The 12,097-nt window shown below is 44.2% G+C and overlaps 1 protein-coding gene across 1 annotated transcript; it reads right to left on the bottom strand.

Annotated features, from left to right (window-relative positions):
* Positions 1-1,004: 1,004 nt before the first annotated feature.
* LOC107799874 (uncharacterized) lies at positions 1,005-2,354 on the bottom strand. The gene has a single exon (XM_016623009.2). The coding sequence runs from the start codon at positions 2,352-2,354 to the stop codon at positions 1,005-1,007; it is 1,350 nt and encodes a 449-aa protein (XP_016478495.2).
* Positions 2,355-12,097: the final 9,743 nt, after the last annotated feature.

Genomic DNA, 12,097 nt, shown 5'->3' with positions numbered 1-12,097 from the left:
GTTTGCGGTAATAGACCAATTTTCAAGATGCATGACAATTAATCTTGTTCCATTGTATAGGCCTTCTGTTTGGTTTAGATTTCTGAGAAGCATAACTGGGGTACCTACTTTTAAGTGTATGTCATGATTAGGGATACCAGGGAATGTTAAGCTATTTAGAAATTCGGTTGGGTACAACAGTTCTTCATCGTTAGTGTTCATGCTCGCTTTGCATACATTGTCAGAGCTGAAATATGTTCTTCCTTCACCTGGTATCATTTTCATAATTCTATCGTTCAACTCATGTACCATATCATTTTTTGGCGTTAGTATTGCTCTTTCTTTCAGATATGTTGGGTCACTGTAATTTTGTAGGAGAGATGGATAAACTGCCTCAACAATCAATCCGATTGGGTCGTTAGATGATTTCATGCATATATCAGAAGGCAATTTGATGAGCTCCTTATTAATATCATCGTAAAAGGATCCATTTCCAACTTATAGCAACCATTTGTCAAAAGTAGCAATTTTATCAGCCTCGTAATCACTTACTTTTCCATTGCATAGTCGAATATTTTGCTTCAATTCATATATTGTGAAAAATGGCCACAAATAAGAGGAGTTTAGTGATGCATCAACAATATCAGCTCGGGACCCTTTGGAATAACATGTAATATTTGGCGAAAATCACCACCACATACGACTGTAAGGCCTCCAAAAGGTTTGTCAGAGCTATTTTCATACCTGACTCGCAGGATATCTCTTAACGTCTTATCTAATGCTTCAAAATATAACGTATTTGCCATGGGGGCTTCATCCCAGATGATTAAAGAAGTTCTGTTGAGAAGTTCAGCTAACTGGGTGCCTTGTTTTATTTCACAAATGGATTCTACAGTAACGTCCAAAGGAATATGGAAGCGTGAATGAGCGGTCCAACCATTTGGTAATAACAAAGCTGCTATTCCAGAAGTAGTAACAGGAAGTACTATTTTTGATTGTGATCTGAGCTTTGAAATTATTGTATTTCACAAAAATGTCTTGCCAGTACCACCATGTCCATTTATAAAAAATAATCGTCCTTGTTCATTCTCGACTGATGTTATTATTGCATCACAAGCTGACTTTTGGCAATCATTTAAGAGAGCGAATGATTTGTCATGCAGTATTTTTAGCTCCTCTTTGTCATAGTCTAGCTCCTCATTGAGCATACGGTTTCTGACATCTCGCAGTAACACAGAATCTAGAAGTGGCATTCCATCTATGTCTTTCAAACTTTTTCCCATCTTTAATAGTATGGTTTCAATCTCAAATAACGTATATGCTTCTACTTGTTTTTCAGTTAGTTGTAAATTTTTCAACTGAAATCTCTTCCTCTGCAGTGATATTATATCTTTTGATAAAATTTCACAGTTGTTCTTTCTTGAATCAGATACCTGACAGTGAATAAGTATCGTTACAAATAGATGTCTCAACTCATTTTCTATCGCCCAAAGTGCAGCCTCTACTAAGCAGTCATTCCACTCTTTATCATCATCTAATAATCCTAACGCGTAGCATGCATCTCTATAATTTTTATACTTATCTCCATTTATTGTTCTTATGCTTTCAAACGAAGTGCTTCCTTTCACAAAGTTAAGCAATATTCTCATATAAAAACGTTCTCCACTTGCAGGATGTGCGAAGTAAATTCTACCAACTGCCTTCCCACTTTGCCTTCTATTCCAAGTTTTGTCTTTTGCATTCCAGACCCAATGCGTAGGAAAATCAGAATATGTCAGCTCTCGTGCATCATCATATCTTTTGTTCGCCTTGAACCATTCTGTGAATTTTATTTTTTTTATGTCCGGTCTGCTAATCACGCTTTCTGCTCGCTTTTCTTCTTCGAATATTATTGTGTTTTGTCCCTCTAAATGGAAAGGCAGACGCTCAACTGCCGGCTTTCTATAATGTATGTCAAATTTAAAGATCCTCCAGCAAGCTTCTATAGCTGATATGTATCTGCAGTCTAGATATTTTTTTATCTCATCATTTTCTGCACCAGTTTTGGTAGATTCTATAGTTGCTGTTGCTCTATCAGACCCTTTATGAACATACTTGAACAGGTACTTCACAGACCTTGAGTAATTGCATAATTCGACATTTATATGTGCATCATATTTGACAAGCAAATCCCGATTGTAAGGGACAACATATCTATTGTCTAAGTTGGCACCATTTTTCTTGACTTGAGTACTTGTGTTCCTTCTCTTATAAATAGGAAATCCATCTGAATCAAAAGTTGTTCGATCATTGAATTTCTTCGGAAAATGCTTCGTGCAGTTTCCTTGCCTCATACATGGGCAGTGTGGATCCAGTTCTCCGCAAGGTCCATGCATCATAAAGTTCTTAACAGCATTATAACCGTCAGGATCAACTTTCGCAGAAGCGGATAGTGTTGCACAGGCGCGCACGCGCAGGTGCGGCCCCCACTGCCGCAGATGTGGACCCAACCATCTTAAGTTATTTTGGCACCTGCGAGGAATTTTCCACAGATGCGGCGTCGCAGGTGCGACCCATGGCCCGTAAGTGTGAAGATCGCTAGGCAGAAAAGGGGCAGAATCGAGGGTTGAGGTTCATATTCACAAATTAGATTTTTAAGCTCGAGAGAAGGCGATTGCTTGAGGGATTTTCATAGAAAGCTTTGGGATAACGATTCCTAACTTGTTTTTGGTTTTATTTGATTAATCTATGGTCATTTTCTCTATTTAATTATGGAATTTGAGTGAGAAAGTTGGGAGAACGGGGGAAAAATTCCCCAACCGAATTTCTGAGTGTAGGGTGGGATTTAAACATCGGATTTGGATAATTAAAATGGTACGAGTGATCTCGTGAGCGAATGTGTGTTCTTAATTGGTAACTGTTACACGATTCCGAGACTTGGGCCCGGGGAGGCTTTTTGAGCGATTTTTCAATTTCTTACGTTAGCTTTGATATCATTAGATATATTTATGCTATGTAATTTATTCTGGCTAGATTTGGGCCACTCGGAGCCGGATATTCGTGGGAAAGGCATTGTGACTGATTGATTAAGCTTGGTTCGAGGTAAGTGGCTTGCCTAACCTCGTGTGGGGGAACTCCCCTTAGGATTTGGTACTGTTTGATATGTGAGCGTCGTGTACGTGAGGTGACGAATACATACACAGGCTATTTGTTGTAAAACTCTGTTTTTCACTAAGTCATAACTTGTTCTCCTTATTTGAAACACACTAGCATATGTAACTATCCTGTTTAGGCTAGAATAGCATGCCTACTTGTTTAACTGCCTATTTAAACTCTGCGCGGCATGTTTTGTGAAATCTCCTATTTTCCTTGACTTGAACATAGTCTAAAATGTAGGATTTCTTGCTGTAATTGTTATTTCGGTTGGTTTCTCTGCATATTTACTTTGGGACTACAGAACAGTATTTCGGGAGATCCCCCTATACTGCATATTTACTTTGGGTCTACAGAACGGTATTCCGGGAGATCCCCCTGCTCAGCATATTTATTTTGGGACTACGTAACGGTATTCCGAGAGATCCCCCAACATATTTATTTTGAGACTACGGAACGGTATTCCGGGAGATCCCCCTGCATATTTACGTTTGGGACTACGAGACGGTATCTCGGGAGATCCCCTGTTGTTATCACTATGTTTTAAGCTATTGTCTTTCATTGATTCTATTCCTGTTAGATTTACGTATTTATTTTTCTTTGATATTTTATTCTGTCTTATTTTACTATATTTATACTAGTAGGGCCCTGACTTGATCTCGTCACTACTCGACCGAGGTTAGGCTTGGCACTTACTGGGTACCGTTGTGGTATACTCAAGCCCTTTTCTGTACATATATTTCGTGTACAGATCCAGGTTCATCTTACCAGTCTTATCACTATTTGCAGTCGCTGCTGCTTATTGGAGACTTCAAGGTACATGTGCAGATCCAGGTTCATCTTACCAGCCTTATCACTAGTTGCAGTCTCTGCTGCTTATTGGAGACTTCAAGGTACATCTGCTCGTGCCCGCAGATCCTCTGAGTCCCCCTCTATCCCCTTATGTTCAATTTTACTTCTTTCTGTAGAAATGATGTATAGAACGGTTAAAACTTCTTAGTAGCTTGTGACATATGGTATTTTGGGTTTTGGAAAATTGTTTTGTACATTTTCAGAGGTGATAATTTTATATGCCGAGTGGCATTTAGTTTCTTATTAGATATTTGTTACTGTCAGTAGTTAATGTTCATGTTTTAGTTTCACTTCCGCAAAAGAGTTAGGTTTACCTAGTCGTAGAGACTAGGTGCCGTCACGACAGTTTATGGAGGGATAAATTGGGTCGTGACAAGTTGGTATCAGAGATCTAGGTTCATAGGAGTCGTGAGTCACAAGTCGGTTTATTAGAGTCTCGCAGATCGGTACGGAGATGTCTGTACTTATCTTCGGGAGGCTATTGAACTGTTAGGAACAAACATACTTCTCTGATTCCTTGTCGTGCGAGTTATTAGCATCAAATTCTAAAAATTCTCTATTCTATTCTTTCCCGCAGATGGTGAGGACCCGTACCGGAGGATCACATGACCAGGCACCCGCGCCCCTACTAGAGCCCCCAGAAACCGGGGCCGGGGTAGAGTACGGCCACACGGTGCATCCAGAGCACCCGCGCGAGCTGCGATAGAGGAGCCCCCAGCAGTTCTAGCTGGAGGGCAGACACCGAAGGTTCCTATTGCTGCACCAGGCTTCCAAGAGACTCTAGCCCAGTTCATGAGCATCTTCAGCATATTAGCTCATGCTGGATTGATTCCGTTAGCTCCCGCCACATCTCAGGCCGGGGGAGGGGCACAGACTCCCGCAGCCCACACTCCTGAGCAGAGGGTCCAGGTTGATCAGGCCCCAGAGTTCATTCCTATGCCGCCGGTAGCCCCAGTACAACATAAGATTAGGACAGCCGCTCCTGAGGCAAAGCAGCTGACACTTGAGAGGTACCAGAAGTACGACCCACCTACCTTCAGCGGATTGGCTACAGATGATGCTCAGGGTTTTCTGGAGGAGTGTCATCGTATTCTCCGTACTATGGGCGTATCGGAGACGAGTGGGGTTTCTTTTACCACTTTCCAGCTTAGAGAAGCATCTTATCAGTGGTGGCGTGCTTATGAGCTGAGTAGTCTGGATGAGGCAACTTCACTTACATGGACTTAGTTCCCAGACATATTTTGAGAGAGTATATCCCTCAGAGCCTCAGGGACTCATGGCGCGCGAAGTTTGAGCAGTTGCGCCAGGGTGCTATGACTGTGTCAGAGTATGCAGTCTGCTTCAGTGATTTGGCCCGACATGCACCGGCCTTGGTTGCCACAGTTCGAGAGAAGGTTCGACGATTTTTTGAGGGACTCCACCCTAGTATCAGGATTTGTATGGTCAGGGAGCTGGAGATGGATATTCCTTACCTGCATGTTGTGAGTACTGCTAAGAGATTGGAGGGCATGCTTGCCCTGGACCGAGAGGAGAGAGAGGCCAAGAGGTCTCGAGAGATTAGTTCTTATTCTGGAGCTCGTGCCCCAACAGCTCGCCATGGTTGGGGTTATGTGGGTCGCCCCGTTCATTCAGCTCTTCTAGCCGCCAGTGGTGTTCTAGCCCCTTCTAGGCCCCAGGAGCCTTATTATGCACCTCCAGTATCTAGTGTGCCTCCTGCTTGGGGTACTTTTAGCGGCCAGTCTAGCAGACTTGGCCCGAGTTAGTCACAACATCTAGGCCCTCCGAGGGATTGTTTTGAGTGTGGCGACACCCGCCATATGGTGAGGGATTGCCCCAGACTTAGGAGGGTTGTACCTCCCCAGACTTCTCAGCCACCACGTGCTCCACCGAGTCCTCAGGCCATGGTTTCATCACTAGCTACTACCCCACCTACTCAGCCAGCTCAAGGTGGAGGTCGAGCAGGTCGAGGTCGCCCTAGAGGGGGAGGCCAAGCCAGGTATTATGCTCTTCTGGCTCATACTGAGGCAGTTACTTCCGACTCTGTCATTACAGGTATTGTTCCAGTCTATCATAGAGATGCGTCGGTATTATTTGATCCAGGCTCTACGTATTCATATGTGTCCTCTTATTTTACCCCACATTTGGGCGTATCTCGGGATTCTTTGAGTTCCCCTGTTTATGTGTCTACTTCTGTGGGAGATTCTCTTATTGTGGACCGCGTGTATTGGTCATGTTTGATTACTCTTAGTGATTTTGAGACCAGAGCCGACTTATTATTACTCAGCATGGTAGATTTTGATGTTATCTTGGGCATGGACTGGTTGTCGCCCCATTATGCTATTTTTGATTGTCATGCTAAGACCGTGACACTGGCTATGCCGGGCTTACCATGATTAGAGTGGAGAGGTACTTTAGAGTATACTCCCAGCCGAGTTATTTCATTTCTTAAAGCTCAATGAATGGTTGAGAAGGGGTGTGGCGCGTATCTAGATTATGTGAGAGATGTCAGTATTGATACCCCTACAGTTGAGTCAGTTCCAGTAGTGAGGGACTATCCAGATGTGTTCCCAGCTGATCTTCCGGGCATGCCGCCTGACAGAGATATTGATTTCGGCATTGATTTGTTGTCGGGAACTCAGTCCATCTCTATTCCTCCATACCGTATGGCTCCTCTTGAGTTGAAGGAGTTGAAGGAGCAGTTGCAGGAGTTGCTTGATAAGGCCTTCATTCGGCCCAGTATGTCACCTTGGGGTGCTCCTGTGTTGTTTGTGAAGAAAAAGGATGGTTCTATGCGTATGTGTATTGATTATCGCCAGTTGAGCAAAGTCACAGTGAAGAACATGTATCCCTTGCCTCGATTGATGACCTATTTGATCAGCCACAAGGTGCCAAAGTATTTTCCAAGATTGACTTGTGTTCAGGTTATCATCAGTTGAAGATTCGGGATCCAGATATCCCAAAGACTGCTTTCAGGACTCGGTATGGCCATTACGAGTTCCTTGTAATGTCATTTGGGCTGACCAATGCCCCAACAACCTTTATGCACTTGATGCACAGCGTGTTCCGGCCCTATATTGATTCTTTCATCATCGTATTCATTGATAACATTCTAGTGTATTCCCGGACTCGGGAGGATCATGAGCAGCACATGAGGACGGTGCTTCAGACTTTGAGAGAAAGGAAGTTGTATGCAAAGTTCTCAAAATGCGAGTTCTGGTTAGATTTTGTGGCATTTTTGGGTCATATTGTGTCGAGTGAGGGGATCAAGGTGGATCCGAAGAAGGTGGAAGCAGTGCAAAGTTGGCCCAGACCGTCCTCAGCTATAGAGATCCTTTCTTAGGTTGGCGGGGTATTACCGTCAGTTTTTTGAGGGATTTTCTTCTATTGCAGCACCTATGACCAGGCTGACCCAGAAGGGTGCTCCGTTCAGGTGGACATAGGAGTGTGAGGAGAGCTTTCAGAAGCTCAAGACAGCTTTGACCATATCCCTAGTATTGGTATTGCCTTCAGGTTAGGGGTTTTATACAGTTTATTGTGATGCGTCGCGAGTTGGCCTCGGCACGGTGTTGATGCAGGACTGTAGGGTGATTGCCTACGCGTCCAGACAGCTGAAGGTGCATGAAAAGAACTATCTTGTCCACGACCTTGAACTAACAGCTATTGTTCATGCCTTGAAGATTTGGAGGCACTATTTGTACGGCGTTCCTTGTGAGATCTACACTGATCACCGGAGTTTGCAGCATCTGTCCAAGCAGAAGGATCTTAATTTGCATCAGAGGAGGTGGTTAGAGCTACTTAAGGATTATGACATCACCATTTTGTACCACCCGGGGAAGGCCAATGTGGTGGCCGATGCTTTGAGTCGCCGGGCAGAGAGTTTAGGGAGTTTAGCATATCTACCGGCAGTAGAGAGGCCTATGGCATTGGATGTTCAGGCCTTAGCCAGTCAGTTTGTGAGATTGGATATTTTTGAGCCAAGTCGAGTATTGGCTTGTGTGGTCTCTCGGTCTTCTCTTTATGATCGTATCAGGGAGCGTCAGTATGATGACCCCCATCTGCTTGTCCTTAAGAACACGGTCCAACACGGTGATGCTAAGGAGGTCATTATTGGGGAGGATGATGCATTAAAGGTGCAGGGCAGGTTATGTGTGCCCAATGTGGATGAGTTGCATGAGTTGATTCTCCAGAAGGCTCATAGCTCGCGGTACTCCATTCATCCGGGTGCCGCAAAGATGTATCAGGACCTAAGGTAGCATTATTGGTGAAGAAGGACATAGTAGAGTATATGGCTAGATGTCTAAATTGCCAGTTGATGAAATATGAGCATCAGCGACCGGGTGGGTGCTTCAGAAGATAGAGATTCCGAAGTGGAAATGGGAGAGGATCACTATGGACTTTGTTGTTCGACTCCCACGGACTCAGCGAAAGTTTGATGCATTTTGGGTGATTATGGACAGGCTGACTAAGTCAGCTCATTTCATTTCGGTGATGACTACTTATTCTTCCGAGCAGCTGGCTCGAGTTTATATCCGAGAGATTGTCAGACTTTATGGCGTGCCGGTATCTATCATCTCTGACCAGGGCACACAGTTTAAATCGTGGTTCTGTAGAGTCGTACAGCAAGAGTTGGGTACTCGGGTGGAGTTGAGCACAACTTTTCACCCTCAGACGGACGAGCAGTCCGTGCACACTATTCAGATTCTAGAGGATATGCTCCGTGCGTGTGTGATGGAGTTTGGAGGTTCATGGGATTAGTTCTTTCCACTTGCGGAGTTTGCCTACAACAACAATTATCAGTCCAGCATTCAGATGGCACCATATGGGGCTCTGTATGTTAGGCGGTGTCGGTCCCCAATGGGTTGGTTCGAGCCGGGCTAGGCCATATTATTGGGTACGGACTTGGTTCAGGATGCCTTGGAGAAGGTGAAGGTGATTCAGGACAAACTTCACATAGCCCAGTCCAGACAGAAGAGTTGTGTGGACCGGAAGGTTTGCGATGTTGCATTCATGGTGGGAGAGCGGGTCCTGCTTTGGGTTACGCCTATGAAGGGCGTTATGAGGTTCGGAAAGAGGGGCAAACTGAGCCCAAGATTTATTGGCCCCTTTGAGGTGTTGTGGCGAGTTGGGGAGGTTGCTTATGAGTCTGCCTTACCTCCCAACCTAGATGGAGTTCATCCAATATTTCATGTTTCTATGCTCCGGAGGTATCACGACGATCCGTCTCATGTGTTGGATTTCAACTCAGTCTAGTTGGACAAGGATCTATCCTATATTGAGGAGCCAGTGGCCATTTTGGACAGGCAAGTTCGGAAGCTGAGGTTAAAGAACATTGCATCAGTAAATGTTTAGTGGCGGGGTCATCCAATCAAGGAGGCAACTTGGGAGACCGAGCAGGATATGCACTGCCATTATCCTCATCTTTTCACCGCTTCAGGTATGTCTCTATACTCATTAGAGGACGAACGATTATTTTAAGAGGGGGAGGATGTGATGACCCGACCGATCGTCTTGAGATTTATAGCCCCGATCCCCTATTAACTGCTTGTCCCATATCTTTTTCTGCTATTGTGACTTGCCGAGAGATTTATCGATTCCGTTAGCTTCGTTGTGTGATTTTGGCCTTAGGGGTGTGTCCGGATTGTGTTTTGGAGGTCTGTAGCTCATTTAGGCTTGAAATGGCGAAAGTCAAATTTTTGGAGTTTTGGGCCGTAGTGGAATTTTTGATATCGGGGTCGGATTCCGATTCTGAAAGTTGGAGTAGGTCCGTATTGTTGAATATGACTTGTGTACAAAATTTGAGGTCAATCGGGCGTAGTTTGGTTGGTTTTGGCATCAGTTGTCAAAGTTGGATGTTTCAAGTTCTTTAAGTTTGAATTGGAGGGTGATTCGTGATTTTAGCATTGTTTGATGTGATTTGAGGGCTCGACTAATTTCGTATGGTGTTTTAGGATTGGTTGGTACGTTTGGTTAAAGTCCCGGGGGTCTCGGGTGTGTTTCGGATGCTTAACGGATGAATTTTGGACTTAGGGAAGTTGCTGAGTTTTTGCTGGTTTTGGTGTTTCACACCTGCGGGGGGGGGGAGACCACAGGTGCGGGCTTGCACGTGCGGAGGAACAGGCACAGATGCGGAATTCAGAGGCATGACCAGGGTCGAAGGTGCGAGGAATTTACGCATCTGCGATGCCCGTAGATACGCCCAGGGATTCGCAGGCGCGGAGGAAGACCGCAGAAGCGGACAGTGTTCCGCAGGCCCGCACGCGCAGGTGCGTCCCCCACTGTCGCAGATGCGGGCCCAGCCATCTTAAGTGATTTCCGCACCTGGGAGGGATTTTCCGCAGATGTGGCATCGCAGGTGCGACCCATGGCCCGCAAGTGCTAAGATCGCTGGGCAGAATTGAGGGTTGAGGTTCATATTCACAAATTTGATTTTTGAGCTCGGGAGAAGGAGATTTCTTGAGGGATTTTCAGAGAAAGCTTTGGGGTAACGATTCCTAACATGTTTTTGGTTGTATTTGATTAATCTATGGTCGTTTTCTCCATTTAATTAAGGAATTTGAGTGAGAAAGTTGGGAGAATGGGAGAAAAATTCCCCAACCGAATTTCTGAGTGTTAAGTGGGATTTAGACATCGGATTTGGATAATTTTGGTACGAGTGATTTCATGAGCAAATGTGTGTTCTTAATTGGTAACTTTTACATGATTCCGAGACGTGGGCTCGGGGAGGCGTTTTGAGCGATTTTTCAATTTCTTGCGTTAGCTTTGATTTCATTAGCTAGATTAGTTTCTTGTAGTTATATTTATGCTATGTAATTGATTTTGGCTAGATTTGGGCCACTCGGAGCCGGATATTCGTGGGAAAGGCATTGTGACTGATTGATTGAGCTTGGTTCGTGGTAAGTGGCTTGCCTAACCTTATGGGGGGGGGGAGAACTCCCCTTAGGATTTGGTACTGTTCGATATGTGAGCGCCGTGTACGTGAGGTGACGAGTACGTACACGTGCTATTTGTTCTAAAACTCTATTTTCACTAAGTCATAACTTGTTTTCTCCTTATTTGAAACACACTAGCATATGTAACTATCCTATTTATGCTAGAACAACATGCCTACTTGTTTAACTGCCTATTTGAACTCTATGCAGCATGTTTTGTGAAAAATCCTGTTTTCCTTGACTTGAACATAGTCTAAAATATAGGATTTCTTGTTGTAATTGTTATTCGGGTTGGTTTCGCTGCATATTTACTTTGGGACTATAGAACAGTATTTCGGGAGATCCCCCTGTACTACATATTTACTTTAGGACTACGGAACGGTATTCCGGGAGATCCCCCTGCTCAGCATATTTATTTTGGGACTACGTAATGGTATTCCGAGAGATCCCCCAGCATATTTATTTTGGGACTTTGGAACGATATTCCGGAAGATCCCTCTGCACATTTACGTTTGGGACTACGAGACGGTATCTTAGGAGATCCGTGTTGTTATCACTGTGTTTTGAGCTGTTGTCTTTCATTGATTCTATCCTTTTTAGATTTCCGTATTTATTTTTCTGCGATATTTTATTTTGTCTTATTTTATTATATTTATACCAGTAGGGCCCTGACCTGATCTCGTCACTACTCGACCGAGGTTAGGCTTGGCACTTATTGGGTAACGTTGTGGTGTACTCACGCCCTTTCCTGCACATGTTTTTCGTGTGCAGATCCAGGTTCATCTTACCAGCCTTATCACTAATTGCAGTCGCTGCTGCTTATTAGAGACTTCAAGGTACATCTGCTCGCGCTCGCAGATCCTCGGAGTCCCCTTTTATCCCCCTATGTTCATTTTTCCTTCTTTCTGTAGAAATGATGTATAAAACGGTTAAAACTTCTTAGTAGCTTGTGACTTACGGTATTCTGAGTTTTGGAAAATTATTTTGTACATTTTCAGAGGTGATAATTGTATATGCCGAGTGGTATTTAGTTGCTTATTAGATATTTGTTACTGTCAGTAGTTAATGTTCATGCTTTATTTTCACTTCCGCAAAAGTGTTAGGCTTACCTAGTCATAGAGACTAGGTGCCGTCACGGCGGTTCACAGAGGGAAAAATTGGGTCATGACAGTGACACTCTTCATAACCGCCCATTGTACCTGGTT

Source organism: Nicotiana tabacum, chromosome 24 (genome assembly GCF_000715075.1).
Source record: "Nicotiana tabacum cultivar K326 chromosome 24, ASM71507v2, whole genome shotgun sequence".
In the NCBI taxonomy this organism is placed as follows: domain Eukaryota; kingdom Viridiplantae; phylum Streptophyta; class Magnoliopsida; order Solanales; family Solanaceae; genus Nicotiana; species Nicotiana tabacum.
This window is presented reverse-complemented; position numbering and strand designations above follow the sequence as displayed.

Coding starts and splice junctions, on each gene's coding strand:
- LOC107799874 (XM_016623009.2), bottom strand. CDS start 2,354: ATGCATGGACCTTGCGGAGAACTGGATCCACACTGCCCATGTATGAGG.